Source organism: Triturus cristatus, chromosome 2_1 (genome assembly GCF_964204655.1).
Source record: "Triturus cristatus chromosome 2_1, aTriCri1.1, whole genome shotgun sequence".
Classification (NCBI taxonomy): domain Eukaryota; kingdom Metazoa; phylum Chordata; class Amphibia; order Caudata; family Salamandridae; genus Triturus; species Triturus cristatus.
The window spans coordinates 480,950,935-480,973,621 of record NC_140581.1 but is presented as its reverse complement, the minus strand read 5'-3'; the positions used below and the strand labels follow the sequence as shown (position 1 = coordinate 480,973,621).

Below are 22,687 nucleotides of genomic sequence, written 5' to 3'. Positions count from 1 at the left end.
CCCATGTGTGTGTATCTCTGGCCTCTAACCACCATCTGCATTTAAAATTCCCGAGGGAGCTGAACTAGAGTGTTAAATCATAACTACCTCTCTCTGAGAACCTGAAATGTATTTCGCCGCACTTCAAGGTCTATTTTTTGTCTGGCAACTAGGGGACAAGACCTCAGGGCCGGCTTTAGGGTGCAGCTGACTTTGGTGAAGGGGGGGAGTGTTTAAAAATAACTATTGTGTTAAAAGCACTGAAACTTCCTTGTGTGTCCAGCATCTTTGAGGCAACAATAAAAATGTCAAAATAACTCTGGTGATTAATGTTCCTACTGATGAGAGATTGGAATGTTGTCTAGTGGCAGTTCTGACTCATCCTAAAGTGGAGCGGAAGTTTAATGTGCCTGATGCAAAGAATCTGTACCATGCACATCACAGAAGTGAGTGTGCGTGAACTATGAGTAGTTCTATAAAAACTTAAATGTATGTCAGAGAGAGTCTATGGAGAGATGAGGTGCACTGTTGAAGAGTGGTAGTGAGGGTATTCACGGAAAAGGAGGTCATGGGGGGGCACAAAAGACTGTTGCACTAGGCACCACCAGTGCTAAAGCTGGCCCTGGTGAGAAACTCTAACTAAAAATTAGCACTTTTTATAACTGAGGAATTTACAGGACCCGTGCTTCAAGATTTAAGGCCAGATTTGCAAAGCCCTTGCGTTGCCCTCGAGTTATGTAAGATGATGTAGGGCAATGCGGGGGATTCTGTAAGATTTAGTAAGCCATGCAAAGCCTTCTTGCTTGACTGAGTAAATCTAGAGTAATGTAAGTCAGCGTAAATTGCTGCCTTACGTTACTCTGCATTGGGAAGGCATTGCATGGGTGGAGTGTGGACGTTCCCATGCATCCACCACTGGATTTTGGTGCACTCCCAGATTTACTAAGGGTAGTAAGTGCTATGCCATCCCAACAGAGGTGTAGCAAGGAGCAATATGTTTATATCCACTCATTATGTCCTCTTTCTATGTGTATTGCATTCTGCAACACAAGTGGAAACAGGAAAATGCCTCTGAGGATTATTTATGTGCAGTAAGGTGTTGCTTACTGCACAAAAATAATTCTGGATGTAATGTACGTTGGCACTTGGCAGCACTCATTGCGCCTGAGAGCAGGAATCTTATCTTATCTTAGTAAATATGGCACTCTCTATTTGACGCAGGTCGCCAAGTTGTCTTGCTGCGTTGCATTGTGCCAAATGGTAATAATTCTGTCCCCTAGTGTCTGGCTTCTTGTGCTCACCCCATCTTTATCACACACCATTCTGTCACAAGCCAGATCACAAGTGTTGGTGGCCTCACCACAGAAGATATGAGCATACATAAATGCATCATTTCAAAATTTTAGAGTGGAGGTTCTCACTAACATTTGCGATATCACTACCATTTTTACTCTAGCTCAGCATGACACCCAGGAAAATCTACCATCTTGAAAGCTTCTTAGAGTCTCCTAAGTGGAGATGAAAAAGAAACTAAGATATAGTAATTTACATGAAATGCACACGCTCACTTTACCCATAATATCCAGCAAACATCACATATTGGACAAAAGTACTCACTCCCTCATGGTATAAACCTTACCACATTTGTTCCCATATGTATGTCAATAAGAATTGTATCTCACAAATGTGGCAGGTCTATTTTACAGGGCAGAAAAGGTTAAAAACAGAAGCCAGGAGCCAACATGGACTAAATGGAGTGGACAGCTGATGTATTGAAGGCCGTGGTCAACCGGGTAGGTTACTCTACCAAACCCTGGCATTTCTGATCCTCAACTCCCACCATGAATAGAGGTGTATCGAGCACATGCTCAGGTTTGGAACAGTTTGTGGCCCCAGTGAGACTGGCCTCTCAGAAAGGGAAAAGTTGCCTGGGACTTCTGCTGTCTGAACTACCAGACTGAACTTTCCCAATGCCTCAGTGGATCTGGGAGAGTGAGCCCATCAGGATCAATCACAGATTCCGCAGAGATGATGCGGAATCTGGGCATTGGGGGGCAACCCTTTCCAGCCACATGGGTATGTTGAGAAAAAGGTCAGTGTGAGAGAATCAACAATTGTAAAGGGGGGAAGAAGTAAGGAAAGGACTCAAATGAGCTAGGATTCAATGGTGATTGTGATCTCCACTCCCACACAGGAATAGTACAGTAAGAATGACACAGAAATGCAGACACATCTAATAAGAATTCCAGTAGCAACCTAAACAAGAGTCAAGACCTATTTGGAAATAATCATGCCCATCAACAAAATCTACAGTACAGGGCTTACAAAAGTGATCAGGAAAGGGTAATTTAGGAGATCAAAATGTAAATTACGTCATAATATGATACATGGAAGCCTGTATTCTCTCTTTAAGAACATGTCCCTAATTTCTTCATTACAGTCGATTTGTGACATCTCTAGTCACCTATAGTGAGACAACGACATAGCTGCTGTACTGTAATAACTCATTTTAGTGAAGATGTGATGTTATAATGGCAGCGAGGTGCAAGGCAGGTAACAGAGCATCATTACAGCTGCAGTTTAAACAAAAAAAAAGAAGAACTGGCTTTTCGTTTCTATGATCTGTTTTCTAAAATTAATAGTGATCAACAGAAAGGAGCTAATCAAGGCATGTTTATATTTGCACATTATACTTGATTAGAGGAAAGAAATAATCCCATCATATTACTATTAATTCCTAGCTACAGCATTTATTATTCTGACTTACATTACACTGATCTTAATTTGTTTTTTAATCAAATTACTAAATAATTTTTTTGTGTGTCTAAAAACGTACTAGATAGTCTGCTTGTGTTATTCATTTCAACAAACTTATAGCTTTTTCCATATGAAGGGGCAAGACAACAATGCTTTATGTTTTTTATGAGAAGGGTGATGATGTGTTTGTGTACTCTAAGGAAAAGCATACCTTCTGCCAAATGTTAAAAGGATATTACAAGTCACCACAGAGTTCTATGACCATATAAAGGAAATCAGCCTTCAGTCTTGTTGCTCTGTATGGTCACACAATTCCTCAGTAACTTGAAATATCCTTAGAATGTATGGCAGGGAGTAAGTTATGCTATACATAGTAGAAGGAACTAAATGTTGTCATGAAAAATATATATACCCACTTCTTGTCCCATATTAAGCCTTAATTGAGGGAGGTGATCATTTCAGGTTGCTGTCAAATGCAAGCTATCCTCTTAGCAAAACTGTAACTGCTGAATCCATGTTTTCTTGCCCATGCTAACCGTGCTTAAAGGAAACATCTATGAAACATCTATGATGTTTCAAACCTCTCTTTCAAACATGGCTCCTGAGATGAGACAGTGTTGATTAGCATTCTTGGCCAACAAAGTTTACATTCGTGTTATAATTGAAGGCCACCATCTTCCTTTCTCATGATCTCAGACCCAGGAACCTGTGTATGCCCCTTGTCTTGTAATGTCATGTAGTTCCTTTGAAAGCATGTATGTGACAACTACATATTTGTGTCTTGCCTTTGCTTTAGGAGCTCGCTTATTTCAGGGTTTGCTGGGGCAGGGGTGGCCTTAGGCATGTGCAAGCTGTGCACCTGCACAGGGCCGCCAAACCCCAGGGGCCGCCTGGCCATGAGGAATCGGATACAATACATATTCGTGGTGGCCCCTGACAGGGATTTGGTCACGTTCAGAGGTTGCGGAAATTCGTTTCTTTTGCAGTTTTCCTGGTGTGCCTGTGGTGAAAACGAACCCTTATTTACTACATCGCTGCCCGCGTATCCAGAGGACACAGGTGATCAGAAGTTACGACCACTTAAGAAAAGGGGAGTAAGGGGACAGGTGTGTCATCCTTTGATTCAAGAGGGGCCACCTTACCTCAGTTTTGATTCGGTTCACAAAGTGAAGTCTAGTTCTTCGCCACTACATGGTGGTTCATTTGATTTAGGATTCTTAGAGGCGTGTATGTTTCCATTCCAGCCATATATCTCAAATGTGTAGGTTTTTCAGATGTCACCCCCTGGCACACAATGCGTTATCTGGTGCATAATTTCCAGAATTTTTCTTTGGTTGTTGTGTAAATACCTTATGTGTGTCGTCATCACTGCTGATGTCTGGTAGATTCTGCAATTGCCATGAGTCGTTGCTGTTACTGCTTCCCTATACATGGTGCTTTGTTGTAATCATCTGCATTCCCGTATAGAATGGCGAATATTGAGGTATAGACGGTGTACCATAGTAAATCTTGTCTTACATTTCTAGACTAAAAGGGCATCTGCATCGGAAGTACCGAGGTAAAAAAGGCTAAAACGTTCCCTTCATAGCAGGACATTATGACTTATGACTTTTCTCCGAACTCAGCAGGTTATTTGATTTTGTGACTTTTTTTATGAACATGTCATAAATATTGCATTTATTTTCCACCTCCCACGCTTGTTCTTTATTTTCTCAAACGTTTTGGGTGAAACTATCTGAAAATTGTTGCCAGTGGCAGTCCAATTAAAAAACATAAATGTGCCCTCGGTGCCTTTGTAAATAGCTACTGTAGGACAGCTCCGTTTTCATTTGAGGTTTCTAGCCAAAGCAGTAAAAGAAAATTGCATTCAGTGCTACCTTTATAAACGTGCAGAAGTTGTTTTTCACCTGGAATAAGTAAAAAATAATTAAATGCAATCATTTGTTTGCCTTTCAAAAAGCATTACTGAAGTTGGACACGTATATAGTTTTTCTCCTCTGGTGAACGTAGGAAGTAGTTTAGCACTTAATTTTCCATTTTCACCACAGACGGACACGGACAGACTGCAGAGTCGAGAGTCGAGTCCCGAGACAGCTTCTCAGGAGGAGTCTGCACAGTGCACTGCACAGTTCACCAGGCAGCCCAACTTAGACATTTTCGAATCGATCCCTGGACCCCTGAAACAAAATGCAGTTTCTGGGCCGATGTAGATGTAGGAACAGAGTGATAAAGAGACGGACATGGTCGCGAGAGAGATTCAGTCAATTATGGTATATTGAGAGATGTGAGGTAGAGAGGTACAGAAAAAAAAGTGGTGCTGTTTATCAGAGGTAGCGCCTTGATAGTTGAAGAGATGGTGAAATAGATCAATAAAGAAAGATTGTGAGAGAGTTCAGGTGGATACGGGAGCTGAAATGGAGGAGGTCCAGAGAGAGAGAGAGAGAGATGTGTTTGTGGAAGAAATAGAGAAAAAGAGAGAAGGGTTGATAGAGTAAAAAAGAGAAGAAGTAGTGAAAAGGGAGTAAGATAGAGAGTTGAAGGAAAGGGAACAGATGTATAACAAGGGAAAGGCGAAGTGAAGAGGGTAGGTAGTGAACTAGTGGAGAGGCAAGTTGAGAGGTTAGTTAGTGAAAGAGTGCAGGTGAGAAAGCCGTGAAGTAGAGGGAGAAAACAAATAGAGTTGCGAGGAGTGGTGAGGTTGGGAAAGCTGAGAGACATAGGTAGGGTAGTAGAGAAAGAGATGCAATAAAGATAAATAAAAGGAGTTGTGTGAGAAGAGAAGTAGGTTGAGGAAAAATACAGGTAGGTCTTATGGAAAAAATAATGAGGTGTATAGAGGAATGAGGTAGAAAGAGTAGAGGTACAGCAGAGGTCGAGAGTGATAATTATGGATGCAGGCACAGAAGCAAATAGAGACAGGCTAGGCCATGAAAAGGGTAGAAAAAGATGAAGTCAAGATATTGAGAGGTCAGGTAGACACATGTGAGATACATAGAGAGGGAGGTTCAAGGTACATGGAGAAGTAGAACTAGAGTCATGTTAAGAGAGAGGGTGAAGGTAGAAGTGAAGTAAGGAAATTCCATAGAAAGAGTATTTTTTTTAACTTAATTGCCACCAACTGCCTGAGAGTGCTAGGGTTAAGGCTAGATTGGGCAGGCCAGGCATGCACACCAAGGGGCAGATTGTCTCTATCGCAATGCAGCACAGCAACAAAAGTTACTGCACTGCACAAGGGTGAGAAAGCAGCACAGAGCCGTATATATTAGATATGGCCTGCTGCTGCTCACTACTCGCTCATCACATTACTTATCCTGAACTGCGTCCTCAGGGCAGCAGTGGGCGTGGCAAACACAGGGAGGTCAAAATTATTATTCTCCACGTTTTTCATTTGCCTGCATATCCTACAGTCAGTTTTTGCATACGTGACCTATCAGAGTCCTAATTTCTTTAGGAAATATCCTTGGATTTGGTAATTTGTGGTTTTATGTTGGGGGGTTGAGTATTTTTTTGTGTCTTGAAAATTGTGTTTAAGTCAACCTTTAAATCTTTGCTTTATTGAAGTTGTTGTGTTGGGGGAAAATTTACAGCTTGGGTATGTGGTCCATCACAAGACATCTGCCACAGGAGAATCCTGTCAAGAAAATAAAAATCGATACAAAAGGGGATGATGGACGGAGCGTTTGAGCAAATCAATCACTCACCCCCAGTCAACTGATCTGGGTTTAATCCATCACCATTCTTTAGCTCACTCCGCCACCCCAGTTCAGACATGGCCATATGCAAATCAGTCTGACCCTGTGCCTCATGGGAACAGTCCAGCCCGAACTGCCAGGAAACAAGCATCCTGGGACCGGTTTCCAGAAACCGGTCCTAGGACGCTTGATTCCGGTCCAGGGAAGACATGGCTTGGCAGTTCGGGCTGGACTGTTCCCATGAGGCACAGGGTCAAGGCTGATTTGCATATGGCCATGTCTGAACTGGGGTGGTGTGGTGAGCAAATAAACGATGGATTTAGGCCCAGATCTCTGTACTGGGGTGAATGTATGACATTGTTCTGCATTCTGTCCACCAACTGTTGTTTTTGCAAGAAAATAAAAATGACACATCAAAATCTTTCAGCAGCCGCCACTGCTGATTTTTCCCTACCCACTGCTAGCCTCGCCCGCTGCATTGCAAGCAAAATGAAGAGAAGTCGAGTACACGAATCTGGTTATTCGAAACGAAAGAGAAAGGTGGCTCAGCAGGCTTTCGTAGCGTCAAAGGAAGGAGCAATCCTGAACTTTATCACCCAAGGGAAACCTAAAGATGGAGCATCCTCTGGCCAGAGTACTGCTGATGCACTAGGTAAAACAGGCGCTGACGACCATAAAGAAGAACAAACAAATTATGATATCCATGAGCAGAATGATACTCATGAGCAGACCAATGAAAATGAACAAGGTGACTCTGAAATTGATACAAACATGCAGCAATTACCAACTCAGGATGAGGATTATTACAAAAGACCCTCAGACAGAGAAACTGAAACATAATTCATCGGTCCATCAACATCTGGCATTCTGAAGGAGGTTCAGAGTTTACAGACGGATGATGCTGGTATTGAAAAGGAAGCCAAAGAGCAAGACCATGTTACAGACCCGTGTTCTGAATATGATTTATGTGATTGGAGGGATCCTGCTTTGTGGCCGAACTCTCTTATGGACGCGCAACGTGTTTTTCTTGTTGAAAGGGGTCCCTCCAGAGACCCAGATTCTAAAACAAAGTATCCAAGTGATGAACACTCAAAAAGTAAACGTCGTTTTTCTGTTACCATGTTCTTACGGAAATTAAGGAATGGTGAAATTATAGATAGGCGCTGGCTTGTCTATTCAAAAAACAATAATGCAGTATTCTGTTTTTGCTGTAAATTGTTTTCTGACGCAGGGATAAAATTTACTAATGATGGAAATGACGACTGGGCACACATGCACAGTTGTCTGTATGATCATGAATCCTCTTCAAAACACATGCGCACCGTCAGTGCCTGGGTTGAATTAGAAAGAAGGCTAAAACAAGGACAGACAATAGATAAAGAACAGCAGAAGTTACTGCAAGTGGAAAGTGATCGTTGGGCAAGGTCTTGGAAAGGATCAGGTCCATTGTTCATTTTCTAGCAGAACGAAGTTTGGCTTTTCGTGGTAAAACTGATACTTTGTTCAAACACAACAATGGCAATTTTCTAGGTCTGTTGAGCTGCTAGCCAAGTATGACCCATATATGCATGAGCATGTGCGTAGAATTAAATGCGCTGAAATCCATGACCATTACTTGGGCAAGAATATTCAAAATGAAATAATTAATCTTATGGGAGCTTCAGTTTTGGAAAACATTATTGCAAAAATACAAAAGAGTAAATATTTTTCTGTCATTTTGGATTGCACACCTGATGCAAGTCATCAAGAGCAAATGACGATGGTCCTTCGAATTGTGAACATGGAAACGATGCCAGTCGAAATAAGTGAATTTTTCGTTGGATACTTGCCTGTTGAAAGCAGCACAGGTGCTGCTCTCACAGAAGCATGTTTGCAAAAACTGCAGGCATTGCAATTGCCGTTTCAAAATTGCAGAGGCCATGGGTATGATAATGTGGCAAATATGAGAAGCTGCAAGAGTGGTGTTCAGAAACGTTTACTTGACATGAATCCAAGAGCGTTCTATGTTCCATGCGGTTGTCATAGCTTGAATTTAGTACTTAGTGATATGGCGAAGTCATCCACTCAGGCTGTAACTCTTTTTGGAATCTTGCGTCAAATTTACATACTGTTTTCTGCCTCAACACAGAGATGGAAAATACTCATTGAGCACGTTAAAGATCTGACAGTAAAGCCCATATCCGAAACTCGATGGGAATGCCGTATTGATAGCGTCAAGGCTGTCCATTTCCAAGTGGCCGTCGTTTATGACGCCATGGTTGAAGTATCAGAGGAAGCGAATGACCCAAAGGCCAGAACTGAGGCAGCCGGGTTGGCTAAGCAATTAAGGAGTTATGCATTTCTAGTATCGCTGGTGATTTGGTATGACCTTTTGCAGCAAATAAATCTTGTTAGCAAAATCATGCAAAGTAAGGATATGCAACTTGACATTGCATTGAAATGCCTTGAAAAGACTGTCCAGTTTCTGGAAACGTATAAGGAGAGTGGTTTCAAATCTGCACAAGTTTCAGCTAAGGAGTTGGTGGAAGAACTGGAGATGAGCTCAGATGAGATAAGTTTTCCTGCATCTACAAGTTTGCGAAGAAGAACGATTAGGAGACAATTTCAATACGAGAGTCGTGATGAGGGAATATTAGAACCAAAAGAGAAATATCGCATTGAGTTCTTCAACGTCTTGATGGATCAAGCAATTATGTCCATGACTGAAAGGTTTACTCAGATGAAACATCACTATGATTTCTTTGGATTCCTACACGACTGGGGGAAAATTGCGAGCATGAACGATAATGAATTGATGAAAAGCTGTGCAGATTTAAGCATCGTGTTAACCGACAGTTCTGACTCAGATGTTGATCCCGGAGATTTACATACCGAGCTGCGAATGTTCTCCTCCTTGGTGCCAAATAATGCAACAGCTTTGGAAACATTACAATTCATTTATGAAAACAAACTGAACACTGCAGTTCCAAATCTTGCAGTGGCTTTACGCATTGCGTTGACAATCCCAGTTACAGTGGCTTCAAGGGAAAGAACTTTTTCAAAACTGAAATTGATTAAAAATTGTTTGAGGACATCAATGACTCAAGAGAGACTGAATCATTTGGCCCTGTTATCAATTGAACATGACATTGCTAGATCTCTGGATTACGGACAGTTTATCAGGGAATTTGCAGCACAGAAGGCTCGCAAAGTTGACTTCCTCTCACTAAGTATGCAGAAATGAAAAAAACAGGTGGTAAGATAATGAAAGAAGGGAAATGGAAAAGTGGAAACAATATAGAAGAGATAGCAAACAGTAAAACACAAAAAGGTAAAAAAGTAAAAGAAAAAGTTAAAAAACATAACATAAAAAACAAACAAATAAAAAAAAAGCTGGGTATTGCTGCTACCTCTACGTGGTGCCTGGTGGAAACAGCGAAAGCTGACAAAACGCAGCGGAAAATTTTGGCAAAAGTTAAACGCTTGTGTCACGAGGTGACTATGCAGTGTCTGTAACGGACATGGCCATGCGTAAGACACCATATTCGATATGGTATCGATATTGCTGTTTCCGGGCAAAGAGCCACAGATTCTTTCTCTGTGGGGGGGCTGTGGGTCCGGGGCCCCCCTGTCATGGCCCTGCAGCCGTCTGTGCCAGTCCCTCACGTTGTGTGTCACAATGCCCTCCTCCTCCTAAATGTTATCGTTCTGAGACGAATTCGGAAGGGTAGGAGCAGCCGCAGGTTCTGGTCATCTAATGCCTTTTCTGGACGTTTTATTAAAACACCTTCCTGAGCTCCGCCCCGCCCGGACCCCCTCTTCCGGGGCCCCCTACCTACGCTCCCTGCACAGGGCCACCATGAGCCTAGAGCTGCTCCTGGCTGGGGGGACCGCCTGGTCGAATGCATCTGCGACTCAAAGGCTATCTTTTTTCGTTTATTAATAAACCTTTCACAGTTTGATTTGGTATGTGGGCAGATCTTCTTGAACAGTGCAATATTTCAGAGTCAGTTACAAATGTAGTAGGTTGACGTATGAAGAAGCAGACATTGCAGAGAGATAGTAGTTTTCTGAGGTATAAGATAAAATAACGAACCATATAGAATGAATATAAGCAGAACCATGATAGAGGACTTAAGTGTACTTGCAATATGGCCTAAGAGAACAGGGAACATGACATGAAAAAAATATTATGATTGACTTTAGAAATCGGTACCAAGCATGCAGCTGAGCAGGAAACAATTTGCCAACAATGGGAAACTCCGAGCAGGTGCGGTGCTGAAATTATCATTTACTTGGTAATGAGGAAACAGCAGTAGAAAAAGGTACAGGCCTCAGGGTTGAAGGAAACAGGAAAGACCATACAGCAAACAAAAATATGTATAGTGAAAAAAGATTTAGTGAAGTACAAGGTGAGAACAGCTCATATAGTAGCTTGTGAAGTAATAGAGGAAACAAGGAAGGATATTTTTGCTCTAGAGAACCAGAGAAATAGTCACAACTAGCAGGAGTAAGTCAGAGATACAGAGCAAGAAGGAACACATGATGTTATTTTCAGAAACATGATAGAGATACACAGTTGCCCCCTGGCAGTTATGAGCCTGCAGATCAGACACATCTTCTATTAGTCGACTTGGAAATTGTCTTAAATGATATGTTGTTTTGTTACCTGTATTTGTTGAGCACAATTATATATTTGGAAGATATCCTAGCACCGATGGGAGTGTGCTAGTAACTACATAATCAGTAAGTCATTGTTTCTTGAAAAGCAAGGGCTTCAGATTGCTTGCAGCATGTTTGTTAGTCATGCATTAGTCTACATTGTCTGAGAAGATGCTTTCTTCTACCTGTACTTTAATTCTCATGGTATGGGATTTAGAGGAACCACACATTGTTGCTACGTGATGTCCACTTGGCTACGTGTGCCCAGGTTTTCGTTATGCGCAGGTTTTTATTAAATAAAGCACATGACCTTAATCTGTCATCTTGTTGTCAAAGGGAGCAAATGCAAACTTATCAGTGGTGGATTGATGTGGAACCTCATGACATGAACCAAAGAGGTAATTTGAGTCCTAGCTGACGACCTATCACGATCATTATTCAATAGGACATTAAAATCTCCAGCCAGAATAATGGGGGATTGAAAATCAACAAGATTAGTGAAGAGCTCGGTCAGAGAAGTTACATCATCTATTTTTGGACCTTAGTACCTCGCTAATGTATATGTCGCATGAGCTATTTTAATCTTGGAAATTATCCAACGCCCACCCTCATCTGCTCTGTATCTAAGGAGCTCAATCCCTGAGTTCGCCTTTAGTATTATTACTATCCCTTTAGTACAATGAGCTTGATCAGTAGATACCCACTTTCCAATCCATCTTTGTTTAGAAAAAATTCCCTATATTCTTGTCTCAGAAGATGCGTCTCCTGAAGCATAATTATTTAAGCGTTCTGATCTCCTAAACATTGTGCTATAATTCTCTGCCTTCTTTTGACCCACAACTCATTCACATTCCAACAAAGGATCTTCAGGTCTTTCTTACTCATGCTTCTACAACTTCCTCATTTGATATCCCTGAAGACCTTGTTTTTGATCATTGATAACAGGCACTCCTTTACTGACTTGAGGACAAAACATTTTAAAAATTATTTTCCCTATGCTCCCCACCACTAATGCATCCCCCCCGTGGAAACCCTCCCCCAAAAATATATTCTCTCTGGAGATTAAATGCTTGGGTGCTGATTGGTGCTGACCTCATCGGTTTTCCTATACCATGTGTAAGGCATTCAGCAAGGGGGGGGGGGGGGGTTAACAGGAACAAATGGAGAAGATAGTGGGCTGTTGTAAGAAATTAGGGTATTAGTTGAGAGGGGTGTAAGCCCTACTCAAATAACAAACACATTCCTTGACTAAGTGAGCCACCAAAGTCATTAAATTAGCCTGTGAATAACCCATGGCAGCCTGGCAAAGAAGCAGTCAGGCTTAACTTAAAGGCAATGTGTAAAGTATTTGTGCAGCACACACATAGTAATAAAGTGAAAACACAAGAAAACTCTCAAACCAATTTAGAAAAATAAAAAGATACCAAAATGGCATGAATACAGTCAGTTGAATGGGAGAAATTGATTTTAAAAGGTTTTAGGTAAAAATAGCACCAAGAAGTTCAAAGTGCCACTCACAGTTATATGGTTGTGCTAGACCTGGGGAAAATCACAGGTTTAGGCTGCCGTCACTGGACCATTAGTCAGATATAAGGACCAGGTTAGTCCAACTGAAGGGTTTCCTTCTCTAGTCTCTTAGGAAGATTCTGTTTGCAGTGGAGGGGCTGCGAGGAAGAGGCTTTTGGTGCGAAGATCAGGTCAAGTGTAGTGGACGTTTTTTGCTGGAACTTCACATTGGCTGATAGTCGTGGACGGTTGTAGTCGGCACAAAGTGCAGGTATCGCAGGTATTGCATTGATGGTCGTCATGGAAGGTCAATGATAGCGAAGAGCAGGTTCCGCTGGAGCTTCATGTTGGTGGTCATTGAGGGTGGTCAATTCTTGTTGTGAAGAGGTCACTTCACAAGGAGTTCAAAACTGCTGTAACTTCACCTTTTCCTCAGGAGAAGTTATCACTGATGCCAGTAAATGGTCTAGGACCCAGGGGGGAGGTACCTATTGGGGATCAGGACTCATTCCAGCAGCATCAGTACTCAAGCAGGTTCAGGCAGTTGGTGCTTTTCAGCTGGGCAGTTGCGGCGCAGGCTCAGGAAGCTTGTTGTGTCCCTGTAGCTCACACAAGCAATCAGCCAGCTGGCCTTGGAGTCAATCTGGGTAGCCTAGGAGCAAGGGAAGTAAGGCCAAGTTTCCTTCTTCAAGCAGTCCTTCTAGCAGCAGGGTAGTCCTTCAGACAGCAATTTAGTCCTTCTTCTGAATCTACAACAGGTGCAGGAGCATTATGAGGGAGGTTCTGAACGTGCCATTTTTATACATGGCAAAATCAAAGGGGAAGATGGACGGAGTGTTGAACAATGCAAGCACTCACCCCCAGTCAACTGATCTGGGTTTAATCCATCATCATTCTTTAGCTCACTCCGCCACCCCAATTTCAGACATGGTCATATGCAAATCAGTCTGACCCTGTGCCTCATAGGAACAGTCCAGCCGAACTGCCAAGCCATGTCTTCCCAGAGACTATTTAACATTCATGTCTTGCTCGTCGCGCAGCGGGCGTGCCAAAGGCAAGCCCGTTTGCGCCCGTCCGTGCTTTACGCCAGGAATGCTAGTGGTTCTCTGCCAGATCGGCTGGTATGGACTAGCTATACTAGGAAGGAACTTCTAGACCTTCGGACAGTAGGGGCTCCTTGCCATCATACTATGGACCCTGAGGTCCTAGCTAGGAAACAGTGCTCTGCCTGCTCCTCCTGCAGTTTCTGCATGACACAGGCAGGTGTTGGGAGCATCACCACGAATAATGAGGTAACTACCTCTCCTTCTATAGAGCACACAGTTCAGGGCTATCTTATTAATGCCAGATCCCTGATTAAGAAAAAGGTGGCCTTCAGAGACTTTGTCTCGTTACAGAAGCCAGACTGGGTGTTCATCACAGAGACATGGGCCACGGACTGTTCGGGTCTCGATCTTGTAGAAGCAATCCCTTCTGGCTATAGCCTAGTCAGATTGGATAGAGTAGGCCGGCGGGGTGGGGGGTGGGCATTCTCCACAGGGAGACTCTTACCTGCTGTACAGAGCCACTGACCTCACTCTCCGATCTTTACCAGGCTCTATACTTTTCAATAAATATTCATCCCACGGAAAGTTTCTCTGGTGTCCTATGTTATCGGCAACCTGGATCCAGGGCATCCTTCAGCCAGGACTTCAGTAGTCTTTTAGAGCCATACCTAGAAAGATCTAATCTTACACTTCTGGGTGACTTTAATTTGCATCTAGATAAGACATTATGTAATGACATGTAAACTCTCCTGGAAACCATGAGCTGCTGCGGTTTCACGCATTTAGTTAAGAGTCCCACCCATGTGGCGGGGCATATTTTAGATGATATTTTCTCCAATTATCTACAAATCAAGGTGGGAGAACCTTTACCGCTCGCCTGGTCGGATAATTTTGCCATTCCTTTTAACTCACGGACTTTAGCATCAGGGACTGTTTTATCTGAAAATAGGAACTTGGAGGAAAGGAGAAATCTCAGCCTTATTAGTAAGGAGGCACTCACTAACCTCTTTAATAACTTTCAGCTTTCCGGGCACCTGGATGCAAATCTGGCAGCAGCTGAATTATCTGGAAAGTTGTTAGTAGCCATGGACACCCTAGCGCCCGTTAAAGTGCACTATGCAGCAAGAAGAAGGCCCACCGCTCCCTCGTTATCTGACAGACTCTGAAAGTTGAGACAGGTGTGCCGTAAACAGGAGAGGGTTTGGCGTATAGATTTAGCGCCGACGGGTAGAGAACTACACAAACATCATTTGAAAGAATATAAAGGGGCTATCATGGAAGAAAAGGGAATATATTACTCAAAGATCACAGAATCTATTAAATCCTCTAGTGATCTTTTTAATGTTATTAACTCCATCAATTCTCCCCCAGTCACAGATCCTTCGGAGTTTTCACAGGAGTTCTGTGATAGAATATCAGAATTCTTTCGTACCAAAATCACAGATATATATTCCTTGCTGGAAGCCTCCAACTCTAAAGCGGGGTTGCCTGCTCAGCCTACTTTCCACCTTAACAAAGGTTCAATTATGGAGGAGACACCTAAGCTACTCACTTTTCCTTGTATGTCACCAGATGTTACGGACCGGCTTCTGGAAGGAGTTACATCTAGTTCTCTTCTGGATCCTTGCCCCCTGAAGGTGGTAAAAATTGGTCGAGAGGTCATTATTCCCCACCTTACTGCTGTACTGAACGTAGCTATCTCAGAGGGGCAGTATCCTACCTCGTGGAAGATTGCAGTGGTTAAGCCACTCTTAAAAAAGACTTCATTGGACCCTACGGAATTGAAAGATTATCGTCCGATCTCTCTGCTACCAGTCCCAAGATTCTGGAAACTTATTTAAATTCTCACCTTAGTGCCTACCTAAAGGATCACCAGATACTTGACGGTTCACAACATGGCTTTAGAAGCCACCACAGTTCGGATACAGCATTAACTGCGGTATTCAATAACAGATGTACTTAGGTGGACGCAGGGCACACCACATTGCTGGTTTTACTTGACCTTACCGCAGCTTTTGATACCCTATCTCCTCTGAGGCTGATTGAACGTCTCAGAGAGATAGGGATCGGGGGCTCGGCACTGGGGCTTCTCGCTTCCTTCCTCAGGGATCGGGCACAGACAGTGAAATTGGGCCAATTCTATTCGGCTTCTAACCCCCTGTCGTTTGGAGTTCCAAAGGGCTCCTCCTTGAGCCCAACACTTATTAATATTTATGTTGCCCCGCTGGCGAAGGTAGTGAGATCCTTTGGATTGGAGGTGTTGTCTTATGCTGACGACAGCCAAATAATGGTGTCCATTACTAATACAGTATTAGGGACTCCGCCACTAACTTAAAAAATTGTATGCAGGCAGTCTCCTCCTGGATGGTGGAAAATTTCATGAAACTGAACGGGGAGAAGACTGAGGACTTGATATTTGACAGCCAACTGGACATCTGGTACAACGATTGGTGGCTGGACACGCTTGGCAGCTGCCCCTGCCCGGTATCCCATGGGAAAAATCTAGGCGTCATAGTGGACAATTCTCTTTCTTTAAGCCTGCAGATTAGTAGGACAGTGTCCACCTGTTTTGGAATAATCAAGATCCTTGGAAAAATATCCCAGTTCCTCTTGTTTGCCTCACGCAAACAGGCTGTTATTGCCTTGGTAATGTCCAGATTGGATTATTGTAATGTCCTCTATCTGGGCATTAACAAAGGCCTGGTGCGACGTTTGCAGCTTGTGCAGAATGCTGCTGCCAGGCTGATGATGGATCTCCCGAAATACCGCTCAGTCTCGGCTTGTCTCATCATGCTGCATTGGCTTCCTCTGGACAAAGGCAAAATGGAGAGGTAGAGCATTTTCTACTGCTGCTGCTAAGCTGTGGAACTCCCTCCCTAAAGATCTCTCTGGTCAGGTGTCACATTCTCTCTTCCGTAAGGCCTTGAAGACCTGGCTTTAAACACAGATCTTAGTCTAAGCATGTTATCTTGTCTGTACATAGGTCCCGCTATAGCGCCTTGACACCTTTGGGAAAAGTTAGCGCTCTATAAGTCTAATATTCATCCATTCATTCTAATATTCAGGTTGCAGTGACAGCTTAAAACTGCACTACAGGCTGCAGTGGCAGGCCTGAAACATGTTGTAAAGAGCTACTGCAGCACAGTAGTAAGATTTAATTTGTAATCCATGGGAACACTAGGGACTTACAATTAAATTAAATGTGCCAAGTAGCTGTATGCCAATTTCACCATGTTTGAAGGAGTGAGCACTGGTTAGTAGGGGTAAAGTGTGAAATGCCAATTTAAGCGAATTTAGCAAAGCAAGGCACTGTAAGGCCAAAATCTAGGTTGACCCTGCAAAAAGGTCCAGGTCCAAGAGCTGTCAAGACAGCAAAGTCAAACAATTAGATGGGACCTCAAGAGTTCAAGTCTCTGTAGAGAGGTTAATGCCGACAACCCCCGTGCTGCGCATTGTTCGAGTGAATGTGGTTTGGAAGAAGCCCATTAAGAAATTGTATCTATACATGGAAAAGAACGGATTTTAGTCTATATGAAACACACTCTCACTACGGGGCATCAACCTGCACCAGTATTAAATCATAAAAGGGTGGTGTGACAACAGCTAAGGAGAGGAACCAGGGGCCCGATTCACAGAACTAACTTAAGACAAAATCCTAAACTTACTACCATTTTGGTATTCACAGAAGGCACTTACTCATTTTGGTATTCACAGAAGGCACTTACTCATTTCGGTATTCACAGAAGTTAGGAGTCCTAACTTTAGGACTCCTAAATGCCTTCTGTGAATACCGAAAGTCTTAAAGTTAGGATTTTTCTCAGTTTAGGAGTAGTAAAGTTAGGAGTCCTAACTTTTCTATTCCTAAAATGAGAAAAATCCTAACTTTAAGACTTTCGGTATTCACAGAAGGCATTTAGGAGTCCTAAAGTTAGGACTCCTAACTTCTGTGAATACCGAAATGGTAGTAAGTTTAGGATTTTGACTTAAGTTAGTTCTGTGAATCGGGCACCAGGAGAGGAGCAGATGGTTGGTGAAGGGCAATGTGGAAAAGCCCCTGTTAGCAAATAGCATGTGGACCAGGCAGAGGGAAAGGATGGGTGCAATGGAGGAATCATTTCAGCAGGATGCAGGGGTGTTTGCCCACTGAATCAATATGGCTGGTAGGAGAAGGCCATGAAAAATGTGACAATGAGCTGCTCATTTTGTCCTGGCCTCCTCTGGGTATGACATGCTTATATATGAAACCAACATATTATCGTTCATTATATGTTTCCAAATAATCAATTTACCACAATCCTTGTCAAGTGAGAGTCCCTCGCTTGCAGTATAATTGTGTGTTTATTTTCACGTACTGTAAATAACAATAATTAGAAAATGCTGAAAGGATCAAGAACAATAAATTAATTGCAGTACTTTATGTGCTCAAATGGGCACTGTGCATCTGTCGACATTGGGAGTGATAATTTCATTTGAGGACCTAAAGTTCTGAATTTTAATAGCCGACTGCTATTTTCTTCAAAGTAAGGAATTTGATGTATGTGTTTTAACACAATCTTTAATATACCAGACTCCATTCTGCACGGTTGTAAATATAACAGAGGCATGGAGTTTTGAGATCACTTGAGGATAGCAGTCTCTAATATTGAATTTGATGAATTAGCAGTGACAATATAGCCCAGACCCTGTCGACCTCTGAACATCTAAACAACATCTGAACAACATTCAATGCGCCATCATGAACGGAGAGCGGCCTTGCAGCACCAGCATGTACTGGTTAGAGGACAGAATGGAAAGTGATCCCCCAGTCTCCATATCCTTGTGTTGGGCTTTACTAAGTCATATCTTGCGTCAAAATCACTGCAGTTGAATTTTATGGCTACAGAATTAAGAAGTAAAAGGAGCAGAGTAGATTGACTCGTGTATGGTAGAAAATTAAATAAAAACCTTCACATGGAATCAGTCAGACAGGGGTGTCAGAACTAGGATCCATCATAATTTAACATATTTAGATTAATGTTATTGATGCAGATTGGGGTGTACAAAATCTCCCTACTTCCACGGATAGAGTAATTTCACAGTTACACGCACATACACTCACCATACACTAGGGCCCATTTCACTAACATACACTCAAATACTCCACCAGCACTGAACCTGTGGAAAGAAAACTCCTAAACACCCCACATCTACACTGAGGTCGATAAGACCTAGTTATTGTAATTGTCCTGAGTCATAATCTAAACAATCTATACAACAATAATCAAATAGAGTACTCAATAATTGACAAGAAATAATCATCAACACCGTATTTGAAATTATGGTTCTTTATCTAAAATTAGTCAAATGAAATCAATCTGAATAAATCATTTTCTCATAATTACCTATTCTAGCTAAATGTCAGAATGGGTCATCAGGACAAGTAGAAGTCTCCCGAGTCACCGTCCTCACAGCATCGATCCTCACCAACGCAGGTTTGGGTAGAAATGGCAAAGTGGCCTCAAACCCTCTCTAGGCTAACAATATTTATAAAGAAACTTGCAATATTATAGAAACATAAAATGTTCTACACGTCCGCCGAACCACTGAGCAGAGCGAGCAGGAAAGGATGTAGCATCGCTACATTTGGAAAATCTCCGCTCAGAAAAAATCACAAAATAAAAAGACAGAACAGGAACTAAAAAAATGTATCTTTCGACATCCACATTTCCTCGGAACTAACATGATGACTTCAGAGTCCATTCAGTTCATTCTTTATGGCTCCTTTGTCCTCCAAGGTTATTCGGATGTTTCTTGGTGACTTGCCCAGCACTGCTACTGTCCTCACGGAAAATTTTAACCAGGCGAAGACTGTGGTCAGATGACTTCGACCATATTCAGCAAGGCCCTCTCATCACACATCTCTCACTCGAGGCCAGGCTGCAAACGGCGGCCATTTTATTCTAGGCCAAAATAGACCATCTTAATTAAAAGAGACAAAAACAACGTTACCACAGCATAGTGATTAAACAGTGTTAACCCCACTAATACCCTTATGTGTATGTAATTATCTAGCCTTTGCAACACAGAAAAGCATTAATTCAAAAGCATTTCGTGCTTTAAAATAAACAACACTCAGCAACGTTTATTTAATAAAACATGCACATTTATTAATTAGCAAAACAAAAGCATTCCCTCGTGTCGGTTTTCTTCTCATTAGTACATGTTGGTAAGTTTAAACATATACACAAAACAAATAATTAGTAATTAATAATTAATAATTTTAATTATGACAAATAGACAAACCAGAGCTTAAAAACCCAATAGATTTTCATCAGAAAATTCTGCTCCAGCAATCCCCCCTTTGGTGATATTATCACCAAATAACCCAAAAAAAAAAAAATTTAGTGAAATTTAGTCCCATTTTAGGAGAAATTAGAAATGTCTTTTTCTCCTTACACAACACTACACACCAGACACTCTTTCATCATCCCTCTTTGTTTCTAAATAGACACTCTCCCTTAATTCTTCTAATTCAATTTCTTGTGGTTCTCTTTTCAACCTTTTATTTCTCTTTTCATTGTTTCGTTTAATTAATTTCTTTTTCCCTCCCCTGTTTTTACAACACAAACACACCAATCTCAATATCAATAAAGCAACAATTATACAAGTTAAAGGAAACAATATCTTACCTATAATAGTACTACCTATTTTTGCAATAAAACTCTTAACAGCAACTATTTTATTAGCTATTTTAGTCCAAATACTTTCAGCTTCAAGTGGTACTAATTCTTCATGCAAATCAGTAATATTTTTGATATAGACCTTCAGGTCTTTGCTTTCATCTGGAATGTAAGTGCAACAATGTTGAACTTTCAGCATTCCACAAACTCCACCCTCCTTAGCTAATAGAATATCAAGGGCAAGTCTATTTTGCATAGACATGGCACGTACGGCAATTAGTTCCGTATTCACCAAAAGAAACCCTCCAGCGGTATTTGTCGATAAGCGATCCACCACTGTTGACAGTTTCCGAATCCCATAAGCATTCAAAGAAATTCCCACTGCTGGAATTAAAGCTCCAAAAATGTCACCCACTATTTCAGACCAAGTTTCCCTCTTGAAGCGCATTAGTAAATTAATATGTTCTACATCTTCTATTCTATCTATATGAAAGATCTTTGGAAAAACCAGGCCCACATAACACGTGCCATACCAATGGTCAGGCAACTTGTAATAAGCCTTGTTCCCACAAACATAATACACTCCCGGAAAAATTGTATCTTCTCCACCTCTGAAACCCCATCCTGTTGCAATGAAGTATGTATCATGACATTCACTAGTCCCAACAAAATATGTATCATATTGGGATTTCCCTCTTGTAATGCACAGCTTACCCTTCTGTGGTGCATCTAAAGCTAAAGTTGGACTAGCTCCATTTCTCAATTCTTTTCCCATCTCAATGTCCCAAATTGTCTCACTCACTTTATATTTCCCTGCCTTTTCATGCATGCTCAATCTCCTTTCCTCCACCATATTTAGGAAAGCTTTCTCCTCTTCTTCCAAACTACAAGTTAAATTATTCTTAAAAATGTAATCTAATGTTAATTCTTCTTTTTCAATAAAAATCTCACCAAAAATGTTAGCTTCTTTAGCTGGATTCAGCTCTTTGTTCATTGGCAAGTGCCCAAAAATACTATCTTTATTAGACATCTTATAATCTATTTTCCCTAACAAATAAAAAACACTACTTAATACACTACAAGAAATTCCATACGTAGCTGGTAAATGGTGATAAGTAACACCCTCTGAAACGGATGCAGGTAATTGCATACAAACGTAGCAATCCCTAACTTCCATTGTTTTCACATATTCGTATAACAATTTTGAAAAAACATTACTAGAAAAATCATTAATTGACCTATCTTTATGCATGTAAGTATTACTAATTCTAGTTGGAACTACTTTTTGCGAACTCTTCTCTGCATTTGTCTCATTCTCAGTATGTATTTCAAATGTACCTATTGAAACTCTAAATGTAACTAATAAAGCTAAAACACCCCATAGTAGCATTAATAATCCAGTACAGCAGCAGCACATTCTACACCATCTTCTTAAGAAGGCACATCTACTTTGATTATTCTCTATGTTAGCCATTTTACTACTTTGACCTTGTCTTTTGACTTAGCCTCTACTACTCCACTACTGAAATTTCTCGAACTTTGGATTACTTCAGACAGCTGAATTTCAAACTTTCTCCTTTTCACTTTTCTCCAAGTGATTTCTTTAGTTCACTCAATTTAGATAATCATCACTTTTCACTCCTTCTTCTTCAGCAACATCAAATTGTATCAGATCATCAACAACATCCTGTGCATCCGACTCTTCTCCAATGTCAGTCAGGATAACTTTTAAGATTCCAACAGATTCTTCCTTTTCCTCAACCACTTTTCTCAAGATCCCCTCCGGATTGTCTCGATTCACTGTTTCTTCTTCTCCTTCTTCAGGCAGTGCTACATAAGACCATTCCGGTGATCTGTACTTTTGGTTGGGTCTTCTAATTCTCTTTATCTCCTCAGGTTCTCTTGACTCTTTTTGCTCCTTCCTCTTTATTTCGTTTTGACTCGACACTTCATTCACTTGATCAGCTTTCGATGTATTCCCTCTTATCAGTCTGTATCTCAGCCTCTTTACTCTGTTGTTAGGCCAAAAATCTCCTCTTACAACCTTTTTCGGTCTCGTTTCTATATTATTTCTTTCTCCAATCCAAGTTCTCTTTCTCAGAATTCGACCCTCTGATTTTCCATTCTCACTTTCATCCGATTCTGTTTCAAATGCCTCTTGTTCTTCAGCAGTTTTCTTTCGCTCCACAGTCTTTTTCACCACTATTTGAGACTTCCCTACTTCTGTCCCTCCTCGGGTCTCCGACACGCAATCTTCTTGCTGTCTACTTGTCCCTTCACCTAGCTTGTCAAGAATGTTCCCTACACCTCCTCGGGGGTCTTCCGCAATCTGTCCCTCTCTATCTTCTTCTGACCCTACTTCTTCAGATATAATCTCAAGTGGTTCTTCAATCTCCTCCTCTTCTGA

At 41.6% G+C, this 22,687-nt stretch overlaps 1 protein-coding gene across 1 annotated transcript; it reads left to right on the top strand.

The window, feature by feature from the left end:
• The first annotated feature begins 8,187 nt into the window (after positions 1-8,187).
• Positions 8,188-9,651, top strand: LOC146865514 (zinc finger MYM-type protein 1-like). Its single transcript, XM_085640158.1, has one exon. The coding sequence runs from the start codon at positions 8,188-8,190 to the stop codon at positions 9,649-9,651; it is 1,464 nt and encodes a 487-aa protein (XP_085496284.1).
• Positions 9,652-22,687: the final 13,036 nt, after the last annotated feature.

Bases quoted from the DNA above. Each gene is read 5' to 3' on its own strand.
- LOC146865514 (XM_085640158.1), top strand. From the start codon at position 8,188: ATGGTCCTTCGAATTGTGAACATGGAAACGATGCCAGTCGAAATAAGT.